General features: G+C 45.3%; 7 protein-coding genes across 7 annotated transcripts; 2 read left to right on the top strand and 5 right to left on the bottom strand.

Annotated features, from left to right (window-relative positions):
* Positions 1–148: 148 nt before the first annotated feature.
* Positions 149–1,421, top strand: C8R40DRAFT_1035386 (Asx homology domain-containing protein; the record flags this gene model as incomplete). Its single annotated transcript, XM_046223497.1, has 4 exons — positions 149–322; positions 382–839; positions 918–1,020; positions 1,083–1,421. The coding sequence occupies 4 exons, from the start codon at positions 149–151 to the stop codon at positions 1,419–1,421; spliced, it is 1,074 nt and encodes a 357-aa protein (XP_046090841.1).
* Positions 1,422–1,609: 188 nt separating this feature from the next.
* On the bottom strand, positions 1,610–3,521 carry C8R40DRAFT_1083087 (uncharacterized protein). The gene is made up of 7 exons (XM_046227228.1): positions 3,486–3,521; positions 3,315–3,410; positions 2,960–3,267; positions 2,845–2,906; positions 2,304–2,796; positions 2,034–2,255; positions 1,610–1,975 (listed from the first exon to the last, which is right to left on the bottom strand). Exons 2-7 carry the CDS (start codon positions 3,358–3,360, stop codon positions 1,703–1,705), a joined length of 1,404 nt encoding a protein of 467 aa, XP_046090840.1. The 5' UTR covers positions 3,361–3,410; positions 3,486–3,521; the 3' UTR covers positions 1,610–1,702.
* A 39-nt stretch (positions 3,522–3,560) lies between these two features.
* Positions 3,561–4,679, top strand: C8R40DRAFT_1158390 (Mob1/phocein; the record flags this gene model as incomplete). The annotated part of the gene is made up of 9 exons (XM_046229728.1): positions 3,561–3,580; positions 3,632–3,719; positions 3,794–3,866; positions 3,925–3,992; positions 4,056–4,081; positions 4,129–4,262; positions 4,316–4,435; positions 4,494–4,540; positions 4,599–4,679. The coding sequence occupies 9 exons, from the start codon at positions 3,561–3,563 to the stop codon at positions 4,677–4,679; spliced, it is 657 nt and encodes a 218-aa protein (XP_046090839.1).
* Positions 4,680–4,874: 195 nt separating this feature from the next.
* Positions 4,875–6,119, bottom strand: C8R40DRAFT_1165988 (uncharacterized protein; the record flags this gene model as incomplete). Its single annotated transcript, XM_046230779.1, has 4 exons — positions 4,875–5,059; positions 5,117–5,237; positions 5,297–5,944; positions 6,006–6,119. The coding sequence occupies 4 exons, from the start codon at positions 6,117–6,119 to the stop codon at positions 4,875–4,877; spliced, it is 1,068 nt and encodes a 355-aa protein (XP_046090838.1).
* A 2,741-nt stretch (positions 6,120–8,860) lies between these two features.
* On the bottom strand, positions 8,861–10,836 carry C8R40DRAFT_1083063 (uncharacterized protein). The gene is made up of 6 exons (XM_046227227.1): positions 10,610–10,836; positions 10,381–10,555; positions 9,697–10,323; positions 9,528–9,648; positions 9,351–9,475; positions 8,861–9,301 (listed from the first exon to the last, which is right to left on the bottom strand). The coding sequence occupies exons 2-6, from the start codon at positions 10,510–10,512 to the stop codon at positions 9,290–9,292; spliced, it is 1,017 nt and encodes a 338-aa protein (XP_046090837.1). The 5' UTR covers positions 10,513–10,555; positions 10,610–10,836; the 3' UTR covers positions 8,861–9,289.
* Positions 10,837–11,556: 720 nt separating this feature from the next.
* On the bottom strand, positions 11,557–13,160 carry C8R40DRAFT_1034332 (DEAD-domain-containing protein; the record flags this gene model as incomplete). Its single annotated transcript, XM_046223421.1, has 7 exons — positions 11,557–11,619; positions 11,677–11,765; positions 11,816–12,375; positions 12,427–12,617; positions 12,667–12,877; positions 12,927–13,046; positions 13,099–13,160. The coding sequence occupies 7 exons, from the start codon at positions 13,158–13,160 to the stop codon at positions 11,557–11,559; spliced, it is 1,296 nt and encodes a 431-aa protein (XP_046090836.1).
* A 908-nt stretch (positions 13,161–14,068) lies between these two features.
* On the bottom strand, positions 14,069–15,802 carry C8R40DRAFT_1262495 (uncharacterized protein; the record flags this gene model as incomplete). The annotated part of the gene is made up of 7 exons (XM_046233846.1): positions 14,069–14,383; positions 14,439–14,531; positions 14,586–14,699; positions 14,749–15,060; positions 15,116–15,554; positions 15,604–15,675; positions 15,731–15,802. 7 exons carry the CDS (start codon positions 15,800–15,802, stop codon positions 14,244–14,246), a joined length of 1,242 nt encoding a protein of 413 aa, XP_046090835.1. The 3' UTR covers positions 14,069–14,243.
* Positions 15,803–22,258: the final 6,456 nt, after the last annotated feature.

Here is a 22,258-nt window from a genome sequence, read left to right as displayed (position 1 = left end):
AGGAAGATCCCTGCGCAGAGTCATGTCTTGGTATGTACACAGTGCAAGCTTCCAAATTAAGGATAGAAATTGGCAGGAAATTGGAGATCAAATTGGAGATCATTTGTGTTTCTCACGAATCAAAGCTCATCATCTTTTTCCCCGGGCCATGTCAGAAAGACCAAAACGAGCAGTTCGTAAACCTGCACGATTGTTAGATGAGGTCGCGAACTCTACTCCTCCAAGAACCAAGCGGAAAGCTCAACAACTCGCCATAGATGACAATGCTCTAGATGCATTGTTGACAAATCCCAAGAGTACTTTGACAAGCATGGATATTTCAGTACGTATATATACTGGCATCTTTCTTTCTTTCAGCTAAATAGTGACATTGTACATTAGGATCTCATCAATGCTAATACATGGGCATTTCTCTCTGATGCATCGAAAGCTCATTTGGCAAAGCTTCTTCCACCAACCGCATTTTCTGACTACCAAAGGACCATCGACCCAGATCATCCTTCTTCAAGTAGGAAAGACGTAGACCCAAATGCCATGGTTATTGACATCCCACAAGACCCGCTAAGCAGCTATGAAGCGGATCGGGTGCTCCCCTCTGTGTTCACAGATCCGCATTTCCTAGCTGCCGCACACACATTCCAAGACCACTTGTATTCTGGTTGGTTGAAGGATGACTTCAAAGCCAAGGTAGCTAAATATGAGGAGGGTATCAGGAATGGGACTCTGGCTGCTCCTTGGAAGGATCAGGAATGGGAAAAGGAACATGCCATGCTCGAGAACGACGCGTTGACATCATCCAAGCCCCGCAGTACTGGCCCGGGCGGAGCTATTAAAGCAGGGTAAGCTTTCACGCAAATCATCCAGTTCTGCAGATATTCACAATGTCAATTGTTACTTAGACATGCATCAGACGTAAGGATATACGATCTTGCTAAGAACACTGTCATTCAAGTGGGAGACATCATTTCGTACAAACGGAATTTCACTATGCTCGATGTTACAGTGGAGAAAGACGTGCTGGTCAGTGGTATAGTCATATTCTTCCGACTGTTAGCACTTAGATCAAAGCCTAACCAACACAGGTTCAATCCCTGAACACACGAGCGCGTTCGTTGACTGTTTTGCTGGAGTCTGGGCCTACGCAACATCTACCGTCATATCTCCTCATGCCTGATGCTCCGGATCCAGTGCCTCCCACACAAAGTATGGAGATCACGTCACCGACAATGCTCGAGACTGGAATCCTTGATCTTGACGGCCGAGTTGAACGAGGTAAAAGGCCAAATGGAAATGCTTGGAAGGTCCTTACCGTATATCGCTGGAGGGAGGATGGTGTATCATCAATGGATGATAACAGGGGAGGACAGGAGAGTCATGGCACCCTGCACTATCTTAGAAACAGTCATTTTTCAGATTTATAAATGCATTCGGGGAAGTACAAAGTGTAAAATAATGTTTATAGTTTAGACGGTAAATAAGCTCTGTGAAGCACGACGACATGATATGCATTTCGATGCATTTCGTCGAGCATCTGCAAAACCTGTATGTTCGCCAGAGCAAGGGTACTGGCTGGAGAGCGCTCTCCAGCACCCAAAGCACCGAGAGCAAAATTTCAACCTTGCTCTGGGTGCTTTGGCTGCTGGGAAGTGCTCTCAGCTGCTTTCGGAGAATTAGCCGAAAAAACAGGTTTTGCAGATGAGAATCAAATTTGTTGACGTGATGGAGTTGGTTTCCAAGCGTCGTCGTCATCGTTGTTATTGTTATGGTCCGCCATATCTTGAACTTCCAAACCCTCTTGATCAAAATTCTCGTCTGGAAGTGACGTTTTGGGTTTCTTTGCCTTCACAACTGTCTGCGGAGGAGTTATATTCTTGGCAATGTCGAGAAGGGCTTCTAGGAAACCATCTCGATGCAGGCATCTGATATATTCTACGCAAAACGGTTCGTAATCGTGTGTTCGTTTGATAAAGTCTGACTATGAACATAGTGTGTATCTTCAGAATGCAGTTTAGACCCCCCTGAGCAGTACTCACCCAATCGGTAGCCGCTTTCTGAATCTCATCTTCGACATTCGTTTTCAGTCTAGCCGCCTGTTGGACTGCATTCTCCCACTGTTCAAGAAGCATATCCGGAGGCGATGACAGGATATCTGCGTCTCGAAGTAAACGTCGCGAGCCTGCTTGCAAGAACATGCGTCCTGGAGCATCAGGCAATGTGAATGCATGCTCCGATATTTTAAGCAGCTCTTGATCAACCTATGACACAATTGACTGTGGAAAACTATACACAGTCGTGGAACTTGCCTTAGATTTCCAGCCAGAGTCTGTCTCATCTAGCCTTCTTTCTATGCTACGTCTTTCCCGTCTCCAATACTCCCATTCGTCGTTTGCCTTCTCGTAGCTCCCATCCACAAATGCAAGAAGACTAAAACGGATATTCCCTGCGTCAGCACCCCCACCGTATTTCGCCATTTTCATTCGAATTGCTGGTCGCGCGACGTCCATCCAATCTGTGGTATTGCCCTCCGATGCGAGCTCACCAACTTCCAGAGGCCCAGGCTTGAGTCCATCCAATTCCCAAACTTTACCAAAAGCAGGAACGTAACCAATGAAATGATACACTTCTTCTTCGGTGGTTTCTGAAGAGTCGACAGTTTTGGATTTTGATTTGGAAGGTTTGGATTTACTAGGTGTGGCGGTTTGTTTTTTCTTAGATTGCAGCTCCTTCGCCTTCGCCTTCTGTATATCCAATGTAGTAGTTGCGATAGCATTAAGAGAGCCGCGAAGATCAGCCTGACTATTAGATGTAAAAAGACAAAAGGCGTTCGTCATAATCATCTCTTACCGAGCTAGAGAATTGTGGGCATTACGAATATGTGTGGAATTCGTGACCGCTAGGCCTTTCATCTTACATACCCATCCCAGTAAGCCAAATAATAGATAAACTCGTTCTTACTCACTACAGGCGACATCTCTTTCGTTTCGTCTCTGAATTGTTGTAGAGTAAGACCAAGGTCTACGGTTGGACAGTTAAGGAGGACGTTGAGGATTGCATGTGAAGCACAGGCATCGTCAGATAACTGATTCGCGAACCAGACTTGCTCTGGATTCTCAAATTCCGCTGGTCGATGGACATCTTTTCGCCAGTGGAAACAGAATACGAGGCCGTGAGGTTGCAGGTGGTCAGTTGCCCACGGCTCGATGTCAAACACCTCAACCACCGACAAATTTTTGACACCTAGTTTCCGCGTTAAGGATGTGAATACTCCTGAGACTCTTGTCAGTAATAAGAGCGAGAAATGTATGTCGCCATACCGGGGTCAGATTCAATGACAGAGAAAGGTCCGCCTATGAGGTCCATTGTAGTATACAGGAAGCGCTAGCGACAGCCGCGTCGTTATTGAACCTGTGCTTGATGCGCGACACAATCATAATGTATAAGTATCAAGCAACCGTTGGATTTTTGGTCGAATTCACAACGCTCACATTTTGAATGATGAGCGTTTGCTTATTGGCGCCTTGATATTTCCACGTTGCCGATAATCTTGATACCAGACCATCATGTCTGCCTTCTTCGGGCTGTAATGGGTCTATTCTTTATCCCAGAGGTCTTAATCTGAACTCATTGTCAGTGGCAAGACACGTACATTCAAACCGCGCAAAGATGTTCCCGAAGGAACAAAGCAATACCAACTCCGAAAATATGCTGAAGCAACGCTGGTAGGCTATCTGGAACTCAGACTTGGCTATCTATCTCTCATCCTTGCTTTGCATACTCGCTGGTGTGCCTTTAGGGGTCGGGGAACCTCAGGCTTGCTGTTCAGCTGCCGGACGGTGAAGATTTGAACGAATGGTTGGCAGTACATGGCGAGTTCATGTTTGCCATGCTCTTCGCTTCATTCTCTCAATTTTCGTGGAATTATAGCAGTCGATTTTTTCAATCATTTGAACATGCTGTATGGCACTGTGACCGAATTTTGCACGCGTCAAGAGGTGCGCCTTTTCGAATGTTACATGGGCACACGACGGTCTTACGACTTCCGCATTGGGTTGTAGTGTCCGATAATGTCTGCCGGTCCAAGGTCAGACTGACATTGTCATTCTTAGATCGCGTCCTTACACCGTACAGATACGAATACCTCTGGGAAGACGGGGTGAAGTACAAACGTCCGACCAAATTGCCAGCGCCAGAGTACGTCGATGCTCTTATGAACTGGGCGCAGAACCTCCTTGAGGACGAAGCTGTTTTCCCGAACAAGATAGGTGCGTGGATACTGATAATCAATGAAGTCCCACCGTAGATTATCCCGTTCTAGGAGTGCCATTCCCTAAGAACTTCCGGGATACAGTGCGGACTATTGTCCGGCGACTGTTCCGAGTCTATGCGCACATATACAGTAACCATTTTGACCATATATGTGCGCTAGGCATTGAAGGTCTGTGCTATCCAATGGACTTAGGTTATCGAATGCGTCTCATCGCAGCTTCTTTTAGCGCATCTCAATACCAGTTATAGACACTTTTTCTTATTCATCAATGAGGTGAATGCTTCGTCTTTACAACGCTTCGGAAATTTTGTCTTCTCACTTCTGTTATTAGTTCGATCTTGTCGATAAGAAAGAACTCGCACCTCTGGACGAGTTAAACAACGCTATTCTTGCGGAAGATAAAACGCGATAATTTGTGGAGCAATTGAAATAGGCTATACTCGAGTATACTGTTTTTGTAGGAACACCAAGTATATGTATAATATCTTCAAATCATTCGTGTTGCTTCGCAATCATCGACTGCCAAACAGGCCAGAATATCTATACTCATGAATGGTACAGAATGGATTTGCTACGTGTTGCTTAGGAAACGAGACAAAATTATGGATTAGATAGTGCGCTGCAGGGACATAAGTTCTGTGAGTATGTTGAGGAAACTGAAAGGTACCTTCACAATAGACCAATTTACGACAAGATCTCTGATTCGCTCATTCAGACTTTTCTTGCAAAGTTCGCAGGTCAAATGTTCGGCCAAAGGAGTAAGAGCAGACTCTAAGAAGCCTTTTGATATATCTGAACGGGAAGACAATACACGAGAGTGAGAGAGAGGAAGGGTCATGATCAACGTACCTGGTCGAGCGTCCCATGCAACATAAGCTGACGCTAATGCCCAGGCGCGAGTCAAAGTTCTCTGATCAGCAAAAGCGCAACCGCGAATAGGGGCGTGAGGCGGGGGTGGCTGCAATAGAAGCTGTACAAATAATGTTAAGATTGAGGAATCAAGTGAAATGTGGGAAATATTTAACACACTCTTTTGAGAGCATCTACACGACCCATGTGCAAGAAGAACATTTTGCGTAGGTACTTGGATCCCATCTCTTTCGCCATTTCATCTGTAAGGGTAGGGAGCGAAAACGACAATAGGTGTGGTGAGGCGGACACTGCCAGGTGATGCAGATCATGTTTGGCGGCGAGTGTATAAACGTTTATTGGGAGAAGGGGCGCATGAGAGAGAAGCAGGGTGTATAGTGGGGTATCAATTGCGATATACGTTTCTGGATCCATGCCATACAATGGAAGCTGATTAACTGCAGCAGAAAGTGTCTCAAAAGTGGGTGCATAATGGGCGCAAGACAAACCATAAATAGCATGAAGGATGATGTTCAGAACCTGTGAGGATTCTGGGACGTGAACTGCCGTGTTGGAGAGATCCTCTCGTGATTGGGCAAGAGTAGAAATTGGGACGTCGGGGAGATAGATTGGTAATAATGATCGGAATGAATTTTTGGAGCCACTGAGCATTACTTGCAAGTGAACATAAAATGTTACTGAATCAGAAGACAAAAGTGCGAAGTCAGGTCGAAAATGCTCCCAGCACGCGTCTGGGTGGAATGCAGTCGATATTGAAACCTGCACGTCGTTCAGAACATCGCTTATTGGCGACCCGGGGCTTGAATCCTAGAAACATCCTTTCGTGAGAGATCGGTTAGGGGTGAACACATCATAAAAGTTAACGCACTGGGGGTGTAGGAACTTGTAATTCTATAGTCGAAAATGCACCAAGCCCGTTCTCAGGGAGGTCCAAATCCGTGATGGCGAATTGAAAGATGAAGTCTAAGTCCACAGTGTCCATTTCTCCACTGCTGATTCAGAAAGTAGGGTAAATGTAAATGCGCCAGTCTTTTTACATCGATATCGATTGGGAAACGGGGTTGTCACGACCAGAATTTCCTGGCGGAAGTTTCTTATATACAGTATGAACTGACCTTCATATATAGAACAATACCCTACAATACCGCGTGTGAATACTTTTTGCTCCATGACCAACCATGACCAGCTATGACCAGATGCTTTTTGTCAAGCGTCATAAAATTCCAGGCCTAAATGTTTGGCACTTTTCTGTCCAAGAAAAGTAGTTTGCCGTGTATTGTCAATAAGTTCTAATCAGTAAGAAGGATTTGGATTTACATACGAAGGATCGGGGATCTTTTCAACGTCAACTGACTTTGCCATGGACTCACTGTGAAACCCAGATCACCTTGCTTGCTAGGTCCTTTGCCACCCCGTCTTTACCAAGCGCCCGTGCATTTTTTTCACACGTTAAGCGCTTTCTGATCTGTACGGTTGTGTCTGTACCATACCGCTACCTTTGTAAATAAGCAATTGTTTTTGGTAGTCACTATTGTCTCTACAACACACTCTCTACACCACTCTCATTCAAGTCTGTGTTTACACGTTAATATACTTGTTTCTCCATCTCCAATGACTTCCAGTTTGGGACATAAACTCTTCAATGTTTTACTTAAATGGAGCTTTTGAACAGGTCATCAGCAGTTACATATATTTAATCCAACATCTCCTCCAAGTTGTTTAACAGTTCTTTCTTTTGTTACTCAGTACCAGTCCGTCTCCAAATTTGTTATAAAATGCTTACTGGTTCTTTGTGGACTGCACCTTGCTTGGGAAAGGAGAAATTTCAGTTAAATTGATACTAGAACTGGTATGGCAGGAATCAGGGAATGATGCAGGATTTATGTATGCAAAAAGTGTAGGGTAGTCTAAGTATCATCTGAGTGTCTTTGTCAAGGTGTAGATTTTAGTTCAAGTATCAAGCAAAAAAAACAATGCACATAAGATGCATTACAAAATATACACACTTCAAAAGCCTTGTGGAAATTTGTTTGATTAATCTGAGTATTGGGAAAGAATGCGGTATACATAAGGTGCACTGCAAAGCAAGCACAGAGCTCAGGATGTTTGTAAACATTTGGCAAAAGTATGAGGCCAAGCACAACCAAAACATGCCTGCACAAAACAACTTAACTTCTGGAGTGCAATAGACCTTGCAAGCAAGGTGATATTTCCTTTCCTGATATACAATCATGGCCAAAAATGAAAAACAGAACTGGGCAAGGGCCTAGGGGCAGTCTAGGTAGTTGTTCTCCCTGCACCTTAGTACTAGTCTTACTTACTTGCAGTTAATGAAGACTTCAGACATACTTACTTAGGTTGATGGGACAATGGGAGACTGGTAGCAGTCAACTGCTAATAGGACCCCTGACAACCCACTAAGAGGCCTGATCCCAAAAACTCAAATTTTACTTACATTCTTTGAGGGTCCAAAAGGTGGGTTCATACCCGGGTTTTCATCTGGTTCCATTGCGGGCCCCGTTCTTACCCAGTTTAGCCTCAGGGTATATCCAAAATTTGATTTTTCATCTTTTTTTGCCAGAAAGCTGCCAAATCTATTTTTGTTTGTTTGTTTCTACTGCAGGTGGTTCAATTTTTCCCTTGTTTTATCTATGTTGAAATTATGGACTCATCTAATGGATCTGTCAAGTCCATGCCTCAGTGCCCCATTTCGCTGCTCAGTATTCCGAGATCTACTGTTTATTGTAATCTCTTCCTTATTGTTCTTTCTCGCTACACATACCCTTTCATTCTAGTCTCTCCTTATTGTCTTTTACTCTACCCTGCAGGTACTACACGTATAGCTCCTAGTAGTTAGTCTGGCGCTCTGCACCAATGCGCCGATCTGTAGATATAAATACTGCCTGTATGCTACTGTAGTTCCTCAGTTTAATTATCAACTTAGATTATCCTCTTAACATCCTCGACTTGAGACTTCCTCTGTGTTCTTGTCACTCTCTAGTCTTCAGGCTCATTGCCTTGAAGTACTTCTTACTCTGACCTTAGGACTTATAAGTTCTTTGGTCCACTCCTCGTCATCGGCAATACCGCCGCTCTGACTTGGCTGCTCCTGGCTCCTCTCTTCTCTACTCTCGATCTCTGGGAACTAGCGGTGTAACGGCGGTGTTGTTAATAACTTCACTACTGTCCCATTCGACCTTCCGCCCTTAGACATCTTGTGGCCTCTGGCACAGTTACACAGTGTACATGATCTTAACAGGATCATCATCCATGTAGTTTCCTTTGAGCTCCAGATTCAACTATGATGGTGTTCATGCAAAAAATACATGTAAATACAAGCTGTATAATAACATCTAATACCATGTAAAATATTGTCTATATTGTGTAGTGGTACAGCAAGGGCCAAATAATTTGTTCTCAGTGAGCGCCATGTTTGAGTTTTAATAGCGCTATTTTTACCTGTAGATCAAGCCTCTTTAAAAGGACCATTTTTACCCGATTTTAGCTCTAGGGATAAGCACGAAAAATCGCGATTTTTACCCTCTTTTGGCTCATGATCATGGATTCTGAAAATTCTCTCCTATTCTTACCGCACCTTGTACAGGCCTTTTAGTGGGTTGTCAGGGGTCCTCTGCTAATAAGCCTTAATAAGCCCTATTCATACAGTCGTCGGCTCGTTCCGACGACCATATAGCTTAATTAGCTTAATCTAGCCTAATGTAGCTTGCAGAAACTGATTATTGAATACTAAAGCAATTACAAAAAATCTCAACGTGTGTTATGATTCTATGAAGTCAGCTACAATAGACCCATTATGCGTGTATGAAGGCCTTCAATAGGGTAAAGGAGACTATTGTACAAAATTCTGGAGAGGCAAAAAAACTGCAGATACATCGAGTGATACTGTACAAATCAGGACACCAAGATCGATCCCGAATGGAGGGTATAGAATATCGTTGGTGCGCGTGAATCAAATGCGTGGATGGATGACAGGACGAACACGAGTGGTAATATAGTACACAGTTTGGATCAGGTGTTGAATCAGGTGTTGGAAGGCAAAGCGTCTGTAGACTCTAAAGGTTGAATAGCATATAATAAATGCACGAATGATTTTGGAACAGAGGAAAACGAGGTCGTTGGAAGCTTTGGCGTTTATATTGTACGCTGCGAGAAGGCTATCAAACGGAGTATTATACACGAAGGTACGACTTACCTTCACGACAGACCACTGCACGATGAGATTTTTGATGCGGTCTTTCAGACCTTGTTTGCACAGATCGCAGGATAAATGCTCCACCAGAGGAGTAAGAGCAGCTTCCAGAAAACCTGTTGACACATCTAAGACATGGGATATCAGATGTTGGTTTCAAGGATTGCAAAGGATATTCACCTGGTCGGGCGTCCCAGGCAAGATAAGCTGATGCTAACGCCCAGGCGCGAGTCAAATTCTTCTGATCAGCGAAGTCGCACCAGGGAGTAGGCGCATGGGGATGCGGTGGTTGAAGTAAAATCTGTCCAGATGTCAGCTGAGATAGATTTTGAATTTTCTTACTACGCACTCTCTTCAAGGCATCCGAACGACCAATGTGTAGGAAGAACATCCTACGTAAATACTTAGGTCCTATTGCTTCCGCCGTATCATCTGTAAGTGTAGACAACTGAAAAGACAATAAATGTGAAGAGGTCGGGACAGCCAAGTCGTATAAATCGTATTTGGCGGCAAGTGTGTAGACGTCCAAGGGACAAAGTGGTGCATGAGAAAGAAGCAAAGCGTGTATGGGAGTGCTAGGCGTGATACATGACTTTGGGTCAATGCCGTACGATGGCAGCCGATGTACGGCGTCGGACAGCGTCTCGAACGAAGGAGAATAGTGGCTGCAAGATATATTGTATATGATGTGGAGTATTATGTTCAGGACCGGAGAAAGTTCTGGTACGTGTATGACCATATTAGAGGACTGCTCCTTGGAAGATGACGTCGGGAGTAAAGAGAGGAAGTTATTGTCTGACGCAGCAAGAATGATGTGAGAATGAACGTAAAAGAATACTGAATCGGTGGACAAGAGTGCGAGGTCGGGAGGAAGAGAGTGTAAGTTTGCCCCCGGATAAAACGTAGTCGAGATCGAGACGAGGACGTTGTTATCAGAAGGATCATCGCATATCGGCGAACCGCCGTCAGTAGAATGCTGTAGATGAAACGGTAATATTAGACGTAGAATAAGGAGCAATAATTCTGAACAAACCGGAGGAGTCGGCACCTGCAGATTTGGCGTAGAGGATGTGCTTTGTTCGGGAAAATCGTCATTTTGCAAGCCGAACTCCATGTTGGCACCAGATGAAAACTGTAGAACTGAATCCCAGTTGGTAATGTCCATTGTGGAGTACGAAGCGTACGACAGAAATATACTGATTCCTTCTCTGGGAATAAGCGAAGCAATTAGATCAAGATAAAAAAATAAAAGTATGACAAACATTCAAGGGTGAACGAAGAGAAAGGTGATGGGGCTCTGAGAGCTTTGCTTGGAGCAGAGCCACAGAGGCGCGTAATGTACATAAGCTGGGAAACGATCACGTCACATGGTTTCGTTTCAGTGGAAAACGTTTTCATGAACTATTTGACAGTGGCTCCGCGTATTCAAAAATGATGTCAGTTGAGCAGAACGAAAGGAAAGAATAGTACTCAAACAATTGAAGCCTACAACACAACGCGAAGTTTTCGAACTTGCATGCCTTGCTAATCATAATGTGCTCTAATGTGCCTTGCCGAGCCGTGACAAATCACTCGCGTACCCTGCGCGTGCCTTTCCAATTTTATTTTATTTTTTCGTTCATTTCGTAACATCTGCAGAGCATTCCTCCCTCAATAATGTACATAATTAAGGTTGTAGAAAATTTTACTGTAATATATGCTCAGGATGTGAAAATCTATCTTTGTGACCAAGTTGTACATCTTAGAAATATCATCGAAAAGATTTAGTTATTCCAGATAGTACATATGTAGTGGATGTCTGTAATGGTTAACTACAGAATGATTGCAGCGAAGAGTCACCCAGTACTTCGCATGTTTCTTTCTGAAGTAGAGGACACACGCACATAAATCAGCACCCATTTCCCTTCCTCCTTCCTCAAGGTTCGAAAAGTTAAAAGAATCAGGCTTCATACACCGTGCATCCTCACAGCTTGCGAGAAAAAGAAAATCTTCACTCCCGTTTCATTTTTGTATTCAAAGCGTCCAGAACAAGGCGTTCATTTATTTGGTCCGTTTTTCGATGAAATATTCGAAGGCAAAAGATGTACACGGAAACGAAGGCGCCTGGGCACTACGAGAGAGCACCGGCAGCACTAATGTGATAGCTTGATCGACAGGTCACAAAGATCTTCATGACTAGCTTACCCTGCCACCTGCGTGCCACTGTCCTCTAGGTTTGCGTTTTGAGCCGATTAATTCTTTCCCGTTTTTCGAAATTAGAGTCGTGAAGTTCCTATCCGGTATGATTAACACTCTCAGTTTTGGCAAACAGGGCCGATGTAGCACTTACCATGTTGGCTAGGCGCTTGGCTGTTGATACAGCGTTCAACTTCTCGAGAATCTTACTTTCTGAAAGAATTAGTTCTTCTAATTTTACACCTGAGGAAGAGTGGTCAAGTTTGGTGCGACGATGAGTACAGGAGACGAACCTATGCGGTCTTCGATCTTGAGGACCCGGTCTTCATCTCTTTCTGTGACGAAGCTAACGGCTATACCCCCTTTGCCGGCTCGAGCAGTTCGCCCCACTCGATGTATATATTCTTCTGGCTCTTCGGGTAGGTCCCAATTAATGACAATGGCAACATCTTCAATATCAAGACCCCGCGCTCCAACGTCGGTTGAGATCAACACGGGTACGATCGAAGACCGGAATAATGATAACGAAGAAAGCCGTTCCCGTTGTGTAAGTCGAGAATGTAACGCCGTACTCCGTATTGATAGTGTCTTGAGTAGTAGCGTCAAGTACGCCGCTGTTCGTGGGCGAGCGCAAAAGATGATTGTTGGAGGTGGCTGCTCTGGAGCTTCGTCCTCAACAGATTGGCTCCGCTTGGATTTGTTTTGCTTCTTTGTACCAGTGGGTCCAGAAGGAGCGCGACGCAAGTGGAGGGTACTTTCCGGAGGATTGCAAAGGAAATGGAAAAGATACGACTCGCGGACGTGAGATGGCACTAAGATATAGGATTGCTTGAGAGTCGCAACAGTGTCTATTCTGTTTTAAAAAATTGAATGAGTTATAATTCTCGATCGGTAAGGAACATACTTTTGCGTCATCCGATGGATGAATGGCTTCTGTTTGCCAGGTCTGGGGGCTGTATTCGCTACATTTTCGATTGATGTAGTCAACGTAGCCGTGAAAAGACAGGTCTGGCGATCCTTCGGAAGAGCATTGAACAGGTAAGACAGTTCTGGAACAAAGCTGGAAGACAGTAAACGATCAGCTTCATCGAGTACCTAAAATCTGTTGAGCATTGGGTGCCAAATGTAGAGTATCCTTGCCTACAAGAAATTTGACCCTAGATAAGGTCCACTCTCCGCTACCGCTTTTTAGATGGTCAACCAGGCGCCCGGGTGTAGCAATAACTATATGCGGCCGATTGCCCAATTCAAGAGCTTGGCTCATCATGTCCATGCCTCCTACTATCACTGCTGTGCGTACGTTCATCGAATTTCCGAGTATAACAAATTGTTCAGATATTTGAAAAGCAAGTTCCCTGGAATTATTTAGTAAGCAACGATGGAGGCGACCAAAATGTAATATACCTTGTAGGGGTCAGAACCAGCGCAAATATACCGAATGGGTCAATCGATAACTTTTGAATAATGGGAAGAGCGAAGGCCAAGGTCTTCCCAGAACCAGTCTTTGCGTTTCCGATGCAATCCCTACCTAGAAATTGTAGTCAACGATACGAGCGGTTCGAATAGCAGCAGCAACACACCTGCTAGTAGTGGAGGTATACAGGCCGCCTGGATCTCCGTAGGCGTGTGTATGGACATGACTTTCAGGGCATTCTGAATTGCTAGCGACACTCCAAGTTCCGAGAACGAGGTTGAACGTGGTGGTGCCGCTTTAGGTAGTTTACTCCCGACCTCTATTCGTTGTGGTATTCGAAGGCGATCTATACTTATCCTCTCTGACATCCGCGAGTTAGAGATATTGTCGCCAGAATCACTAGCTTCATCTGAAAAGTCGCTGTCGTCTTCTTGCCCATTCAGTTCGAGAGGAGAACGCACAGGACCAGAGGAGCTGGCAGGAGCATCTGCTGGACTACCATCCTCCTCTCTTCTGTCGCGATCATTGAACCTTAATCTCTTGAGCTGAGATTGTTCTTGTCGACGTAGAAGGTCATCAGAAGTCAGGTCTTTCCGTTTCACCATGACGGCCAAAAAAAACAAAAAGTACATAGATCGTTACGTGATCAAACTAAATTACAAATTGATTTGGTACTTTTTGATTCAAAATTCATCTTCGTGAACTAACAGCGAATAGCCAGGCTAATTGGTGCTTGGACTCCCTATGTATGCGACCGCGGGCTACACATTCAAGTTTTCGCGTAGCGCGAACCATGGCTGTTCCTCTATGCTAGTCCAAGTGGCGAAAAAATCCGCGGGAATTTTTCCCCGGTAGCCCGACTTTTTCACATGAGCGCGACTTGTTCATGGTGCGCCCGACTTTTTCTTGTCAGCGCAAATTCTTTTTGTTCAGCACAAAAGAACAATTTGCCACAGAAAATGTAATTTAGACTCCAAGAAGTAGCGTAAAAAATAGTCCCCCGTTGAAAACGTGGGTAGCTTTGTTGAAAACTAAACCTCTCCATGATATATAACTTACGACTGTAAGCTGAATATTTCAAGCCTAAGTAACATTTTCTGTACATTGAATACTATTAAGCTCATTGTAATGAGTCAGGAATGTACTGTATATAAGCCGGTAGGTTCGATAATGCTAGAAGAGAAAGTGCAATAAAGAGTGACTTGGAGATAGAATCCTTTGTCCGGAATCGCTAGCGCTAACAAGGGTATAAGGGATTGTGAGGGAGTAAGTAGTAAAGCAAGCAATCAGATGAGAACATTCAAAGCCTAAGTCCAGTTGTCCCAACTATCCTCTTCCTCGTCATCATCATCCTCGTCAACTCTGTCCTTACCAGCATCTTGCTCTGAGGATGCAGTCGAGGAGCCAGAACTAGAACTGGAACGTCTAGACTTATCTTTGAGGCTCACTACGTAACTTATAAGTTCCCTTGTCTCACTCTTCCCAGAATCAAATAATTTTACCTTCAACTTTCTTAAAGCCTGGGCTGTCCTCACCCTCATCACCTTCATCACCCTCGTCACCTCTGTCTTCAATTCCAGGGTCTTTCAGGTCACCTGAACAGAAATATATTTAGAGATAGTAAACACCAAAACTGAAGTGAACTGTACCGTGATCATTTACTCCTTCTGAAGATTCTTCTTCATCCTCAGAGTCTGTGAATCTAACCTTGGCACTATTTTCATCCAGGTCAGAAATCTCTATGTACTCCTTAGCTAGAGAAGCTAAACAGGTAAGAAAAGTTCGTGTAATATTCCTAACAATACAACTCACTTTTGGGCCTTTTACTGTTTCTTTCCTCCAAAGCCTCATCATCAACTGAACTACGCTTTCTCTTGAGCTTTTGAGTTGATGAAAGAGCTGCAGGTGATTCAGGCTCCAACTCATTTGAAGATTCTGACGATCCAGAGTCAGAAGCTAGGAAAAATAAAGCCTTTCCCTTCCCTTTCCTATCTTTCTTAGCGGTCTCATCTTGAGCTTTCAATCTCTCCAGAGCTACTACCGGATCTATGGCTTGCTCTCGGGAAAAAATTGTAGCAGTGCGCCACAACCTTTGAGTGGAGGTTGGAATAGTCTCCAGTGTTGCTACGACAGAAATTGAGACTAGGTGGATACTCTATCCAGGAAAATAGGTACCTACCCAAGAAGAGGATCCTGTCGTGAAGGCCGGTCTTTTTACTTTTGAAGCAAAGCTCAAATAGATCACGTCCATTTGGGAACAAAAGCTGGTTCCCGACATGCTCCAGACTCCTCCCCTCCTTGACAAAAAATAGAAGAGTTGGCAGAAACTTGTGTTCATCGTTTCTATAGATAGTGGGATGGAAAGGATTGGCTGTCACAGAATTGTCGTCGTCCAGGTGCTCCATGAGTAACGGAAGAGCCTGCCAAAGGTGGGTTATAATATCATCAAATGACATAGACTTCTTGAATGTAAGGCTTGGGTCGTTAAACCTTTGAGATTGGGCACCTAGGCCTGATTGAACCAGCTCGTTATAGAAACGGGGACTCATTTTCAAGCCAGAAGAACCTCCTTTGAGCGCAAAACATTGATCATCAAGAGCTAGCTTATTCGAATTTCTCTGTACAACAAATGACTAAATAAACAGTTTAAGAGTAATTGGGACTTACGGTTAACTGAACGCCCACGGGAATAACGTACAAAGCCCCCACTTGAAATGTATTTTCATTCTCGTCATCTTCCTATGAGGGTAAAGGTAAGAATAGCAACCAAAGTAAAAAGAAGGGTAAATATTACTTCTTTAGCTTTAGCCTGTGTGTTTCTTCTATTCTTTAAACCGTCAGAAGCCTCTTGAGCACTTTCCAGCATTGATTTGATTACAACGCTGTTAGGCCGGACAGATCGTTGTATGTCTGTAGCAGCGTTCAAGATTCTTTCAGTTTTTGAGCTGTTGCGCTCAGCCTTGGCGGGCTGAGAGATCTGGGAAGGAGGAGGTGGCTGCAAATGAGAGGGAAGGGGCTCCGAGCGTTGAGAAGGTTTAGAAGAACGGGATAAATTAGAAGCATGAGAGGAACGGGAGGAACGGGAAGAACGAGTGTAAATAGACTTTTGAAGTTTCTGTTTCGCAGTAACCTTTTTTGTCCGGTCTGCTAAGGTGCTCATAGTGGATAGAAATTGAGCCTACTTTCCAACTTCTAGCGATTTGTTGATTTGTGCGTGACACAAGTGGGCGGCAACTTAAGCGCCAACCTCCTTCCTCCAAAAGGAAACCTTTCGCGACTGCGTAAGTAGGATTAAGTAGCGGAAAACAGTAAGTGATTCATAATATGTAAATACTGTCCCCACTGTATAGCCCTAGGCATCCAGATAGAATGAGGAAGATCAATACAAAGCTCTTTTCTACCGCGCTTGCCAGTTTTGATAAATTCAAAAGCAGGATACTCGCCATTTTCCCATTCTTCTGCCCTCAGATGATAATTGGCAGGTATTACATTACTGCGATCAAACTCTTCAATAGCTTCACAAAATAGCTGCAACTTTTCTGGTTGGTGCGTGAAAGGTGATTGGTGTTTTGGGGTGGGAACTGGACAGTGTCGGTAATGAGTGGCCTGCTCTTGACGTATCTGTTCAATTACAGATATTTCCGCTTCTTTACCTGCTCCAGAGGAAGCCGGGGGGTTGTATCGTCCATGTTTCAGCTCTCTGTAAAAGCGTAAATCCTAGTAACCTAAGTTTGAGTAGGTGAAAGTGGAAGGTTATAATTTACTGACGTTGGGAGTTTGGTAGTGCCTGTGACCAGAAATTGGGTGAGAGTTCCAAGTACTGACAAACTTCTGACAGTCTTCATTGATTAGAGGTAGGAAAAGGGTTTGAAGAAGCCATATATGAGTAGGATCTTCTCTTTTGAGACCGTGAAGGCGCTCAAGACGTAAAAAGAAAGCTTTCCACTGACGAGCGAACTGGGAACCTACTTCAGGCCAAAGTCGCTCTATTTTGGTATTATGTGTAGAAGATCCCCACATAGCGCTAGCCCTGTTTGGCCCTCGAAGAAATACCATAAGTGTGGCGACTTCAATATTCTCTCCTCCCCTATCTAGTCTGACCTGCGAGGGAACTCCATATTTCTTAGCTGCTTCTGTGAAGAGATTCAAAACAGTGCTAGCCTTATTGTTCGAACTAGCTTGCAAGCCTACAACCTGAAGGTAGAGAGCGTAAAGGAGGAACAATAAAAGAACAGAAAACTACACATACCGTTCGGCTATAACCATCTACTATGCCATGTATAACTATACCCCAGAAAATAAGCTTATGGTGACCATCCAGATGCCATAACGCATGAGGTCGGGGAACTTTACAAAGTCCACGTGAAATCGTAAGTCTTCGTCAGAGCCGTGAGCCCAGGCGATCCACTCTTTTCAGGGAGTCCTTGACCCGCTGACGCTGAAGCCTATAACCTTTTTGTCGTAGGAAGCCCATAACATATCCAAGACCAGATGCAGGGTTTGTTTCCTTGAAACGTTTGGTTAATTTGTCCAAGTCTGCGTTAGTTATAGGGCAGAATCTATAGTCAATGCCGTTCTCCTTCAGACGGGTGCGGAGTGTCTGTCTATGGATACCAAGACAACTTGCTAGCTTGGTAAGAGTAACCCTCCTTGCGCCGTTAGTAGCCTCCTGTAGAAGTCTAGGAGCAATCAATTTCCTGGGCCTGCCCCGTCTTCCTGTTTTGGCCAAGAATACTGGTTCTGAATAAGATACACTAGTTTGCTCCCTGCCAGAAGGTATTAGAACTTGACCTTGACAAACGCAGAAAAATCTAATTTACCGCCCGAAAGCAGCCTCTTCCGCTTCTGCCAGTCGTCTCAACAGTTTTCCAAACTGTTGGCTGACACCCTTAATCCAGTCTAAAGACAGCCCCTCTTCATCTGCGCAGTTCTCCATATCTAGCAAGAGGGGAATAGCTTCTTGATGAATCGCATTTTTGTGAAAAATACTGCGGTGTGCATCTAAGCTGCTTGCAGAAAGTGAGGTGGAAGCTGGAGAATAAAGGTGTTCCAGAAGAGAGGCGGCATGATACACCTGAGGAGAATAAGGAAGTTCTCGATGAGGTAGCGGATTCAGCTTCATAGGAGTTGACAATAGAATTGGGCGTCTAACAATCCCTGGCTAAATTGAATCTGGGTAAAAAGTGTATTTATTTATTACAATACGAAATCGTTGTGAACCCAGCCGTTTCCGTCTCTCTTGTAGGATTCCCCATCTTTATCTGAATGTAATACTAGAGAAGATCTGATTCCTTGATAATGAAGATTGAAATGTGTGTAGCGTCTTGAAGGAAAAGCCACAAAGTCCCCGTTAAACATTTCCAGCACCAACTTGGGCTCAAAAAAACACAATTCCCCACCTGAGCAACTACTGATCACTAAAACTATACAACCTTTTTGATCTTGCTGATCTTTATGAGCCAAGGTGGCGCAGTTGAGATTGATCACAATACTTCTGAAAGGGCGCCCTGGAGTGGAATCGTAAAGGGGTGTCATAAAGTACGCAGCCCCTATCATTTTCCTTTTCTCACCGTCTCGACGCCTTTACTTGTACGATACATCATCCCATCACTGTCAAACCCCCATCGATTACTGATCCACCTGACCCATCTTCTCCTTCTATTGGCTTCCGCCACCTTCCTTGTTCCTAAACTGTACAGTATTACATCGTTGTTTCTCGCAGACCGGATTATGTATATATAGCCAACCCTCCACAGCCTGGTCCCTTATCTTGACCTCTCTGTCATTATCTGGGACCAGGTATGTGCTTACTTATTATTACCTATGACTACGATACTCAATATATCTCTGTCATTATCTGGGACCAGCCTGCCGCCGTTCTGCTTAGTCGCTCCGCCTTGTTGCCTTGTCCAGTTGCTCCGCCTCACCGTTCTGCTTAGTCGCTCCGCTTTCCCGCTCCGTTAGTCACTCCGCCTCTGCTGCTTCGTGACACTAGGTCAAGATCCATTACTGCACTGACAGCCTACCGATAAGGTTGTCCTTGCAGGGTCTATAGACACCACGTCTTCCCCAGTTCCGCCCGACTCTGAAACACCTGTTGCCAGTATAGACTGCTCCGCACTCCCACATGCACTTGACCCCAGAGACCAAGCTCACGCCCATAACAACGACGATACTTGGCGCGATTGCCAGTCTCAACCTTGCCCCAACGCCCTTTCGAACTCAATCTGAGAGCCACTCACTGTGAGCAATATAACCTTCCTGCCGATTCCCCAGCCCCGATTGCCTACTCCCATCATGTCGACTCCTATCCCGCCTGCCCCAAACACCTCTGCGGAGGATCTCATGGCTCAGCTCATCAGACAAGTAGCTAACCTTGCTACAGCTATGGAGGAATGTTCATCCTCTAAGTCAAGCATGAACAAACCCGAGGTTTTCAAGGGTAAAGATGGCGCTGAAGCCCGTCGCTTCATGGCTCAGTTCCAGAATTGGGCATCAGAACAACCGGATCTCGCCAAAAGCCAAGTAAAACTCATCAAGTCCGCCTTGGGTTTCTTCACAGAAAGTGCCGGAGATTGGGCAACTCCCCATCTGCTACATTTCAATGCGGAAAATCCCCCTTTCGGAGGAAATTGGGAGGCGTTTCTGAAGGAATTTAGCCAGCGGTTTGAACCAATGGACCCAGGTATGGAAGCCCGTAGCGAGATCAAGAATCTCAGGCAAAGTAAAGGACAGACAGTTGCGGAATTCGCTCAGAAGTTCAAGGATATCGGAGATCGGACTGAAATGTCTGATATTGACTTGCGGGAACGTTTCTTCACTGCATTACTCCCAGAGATCCGACAACACCTCATCACCGTAAACATTGCCCAAGGAATTGCTCCGACTCTGAAGGAGGCAATCAAACGGGCCATATCGGTGGATGTCTACCTGCACGATCCCACCATGACTGGCCGGAACTCTGGATACCCTCCCACGCATACCGCTCATACTACCCCTGCTGACCCCCACGCTATGGACATTGATGCAACCCACACCAGTAATGGGAATACTAGGGAAGCATTCCTAGCTCGCATGCGAGGACGATGCTTCGGCTGCGGTGCCCAAGGTCATGTCAAGCAAAACTGCCCACACCGAGAAACCACCTGCCGCTACTGTGGACGTCGAGGACATCTGGAAGCAGTCTGCCAAGACAAATTCATGGGACTCGGACGAGACCGAGGCCGACGCCAGCAACCTCGACGCCAACAGATATCCGCTACGGGACCCGCGCCATTCTCCCTATTCCCAAACGAATCCGTCCAAATCGCGTCCTCGACCCCAACATCTGCTCCTGCACCCGTAGCTGCTACTCCGAGCCCCCCTAACCAGGACTTTTCCAACCAGATTGGTCAGATAAGGGAATTACTTGATCGCGCTAACGCTATGTCCTCCTCGTCCTCTGGCTTTCAACAGGGTTTTTAAAGAGGGTACCCGCTTCGGCTGCACCGAGAGTACCCCGTAATCAGTTTGTTATGTTCGCTACTTCCTCGTATGACTCGCACCCATCATGTACAATATCATCGATCCGGGAATTAAACTCTACTTCCCCACATTTCCGAATTCATGCGAGACTAAGAGGAAGGAATCACAGTATAACAACTGCAGCCATGGTAGACTGTGGAGCTACCGCCCTGTTTTTAAACCAAGACTTTGTCACCCGGAACCATGTAAGATGTGCACCCCTCCATAAACCAATCAACATTTTTAATATCGATGGAACACCTAACCGAGCTGGACGGATAACCCATTTTGCACGTCTAGCACTCACAGTGGATAATCAAGAGCGATGGATGGACTTTCTGATCACCAACCTAGGAGGTGAAGACATCATCCTTGGACTCCCCTGGCTACGGAAGGTAAATCCGGAGATTGATTGGGAGAAAGGACGACTTTCAGTAAAGCCTCCTCGAGTAACGATAGAAGAAGTCCCAGACGAGGAGATCTTGTACTCTCATCTAGCCGCCACTCACACAGAAACCCCAATCCTCGAACTCCCGGAACTGGAACCTCCCGCAGAAAACCCCCACATTGAGGTGCCACTAGAAGCGACCCTTGAACCGAGTGAATCAGCAGCGGTGGAAGAACCACCAATACACCGAATTCGAGCCAATCATAAAACTCGCCGGGCATGGGTAAAAGCAGGAATTCTAGAGGAACAGACGGAGGAAGTCTGGTGCGCCGCAGGATTCACTTACTCCCAGCAGCTAGCAGAGGAAGCCAACCGAGACAAACCCGTTAAAACCTTCGAAGAAATGGTCCCTGAGCAGTATCGTGATTTCAAGAAGGTTTTCTCAGAATCCGCCTCCGAACGATTACCTGCCCACCAACCTTGGGACCATGCGATTGATCTCGTACCTGGAGCACCGGCAACCATGCGTACCAAGATTTATCCCATGTCCCTAAACGAGCAGGAGGAGTTGGATCGTTTCCTAGAAGAAAACCTACGGAAAGGCTATATCGTCCCCTCAAAATCACCAATCTCATCACCGGTCTTCTTCGTAAAGAAGAAGGATGGGAAACTCCGTTTCGTACAAGACTACCGGAAACTGAACGAGTACACTGTGAAGAACCGATACCCTCTCCCATTAGTTGCTGACATCATTAGCCGACTTCAGGGAGCAAGATACTTCACGAAGTTTGATGTCCGCTGGGGTTACAATAACATACGGATTAAGAAGGGGCATGAATGGAAAGGCGCGTTTGCAACAACCCGAGGCTTGTTCGAGCCTAAGGTCATGTTCTTTGGTCTCACAAATTCCCCTGCCACGTTCCAAGCACTTATGAATGCTATATTTGCTGATCTCATTGCAGCCGGCAAGGTGGCAGTCTACCTAGATGACATCCTTATCTTCAGTAACGATCTCGAGGAACACCGACGAATGGTACGGGAAGTATTAACCCGGTTAGAAAAGCACGACCTCTACCTACGACCAGAAAAATGCGAATTTGAACAACAACAGATTGAATACCTCGGACTCATCATCTCAGAAGGGGAGGTGAGAATGGATCCGGTAAAAGTAGCGGCTGTTCGTGACTGGCCAGTCCCTACTAATCTTCGGGAACTACGAGGGTTCTTGGGATTTGCAAACTTCTACCGACGCTTTATCCGGAATTTTGCCAAAATAGCACGACCTCTGAACGACCTGACGAAGAAAGACACCAGCTTTACCTGGACCGACACTCGACAGAAAGCATTTGATACCCTTCGAGAAGCCTTCATCTCCGCACCGATCCTTGCTCTATGGACACCAGACAGGCCTACTCGAATCGAGGTAGACGC

This window comes from Lentinula edodes (genome assembly GCF_021015755.1).
Source record: "Lentinula edodes strain Le(Bin) 0899 ss11 chromosome Unknown C8R40scaffold_3, whole genome shotgun sequence".
Taxonomy (NCBI): domain Eukaryota; kingdom Fungi; phylum Basidiomycota; class Agaricomycetes; order Agaricales; family Omphalotaceae; genus Lentinula; species Lentinula edodes.
This window is presented reverse-complemented; position numbering and strand designations above follow the sequence as displayed.

What these genes read in the sequence shown, in the direction of transcription:
- C8R40DRAFT_1083063 (XM_046227227.1), bottom strand. Translation starts at nt 10,512, where the DNA reads ATGGACATTACCAACTGGGATTCAGTTCTACAGTTTTCATCTGGTGCC. An exon ending in GTTCGGATGCCTTGAAGAGA is followed by an intron (nt 9,649 to 9,696) that starts GTGCGTAGTAAG and finishes ACATCTGGACAG; the next exon opens with ATTTTACTTCAACCACCGCA. An exon ending in TGCCTGGGACGCCCGACCAG is followed by an intron (nt 9,476 to 9,527) that starts GTGAATATCCTT and finishes CCCATGTCTTAG; the next exon opens with ATGTGTCAACAGGTTTTCTG.
- C8R40DRAFT_1083087 (XM_046227228.1), bottom strand. Translation starts at nt 3,360, where the DNA reads ATGGACCTCATAGGCGGACCTTTCTCTGTCATTGAATCTGACCCCG. An exon ending in TGTCATTGAATCTGACCCCG is followed by an intron (nt 3,268 to 3,314) that starts GTATGGCGACAT and finishes CAAGAGTCTCAG; the next exon opens with GAGTATTCACATCCTTAACG. An exon ending in GCCCACAATTCTCTAGCTCG is followed by an intron (nt 2,797 to 2,844) that starts GTAAGAGATGAT and finishes TACATCTAATAG; the next exon opens with TCAGGCTGATCTTCGCGGCT.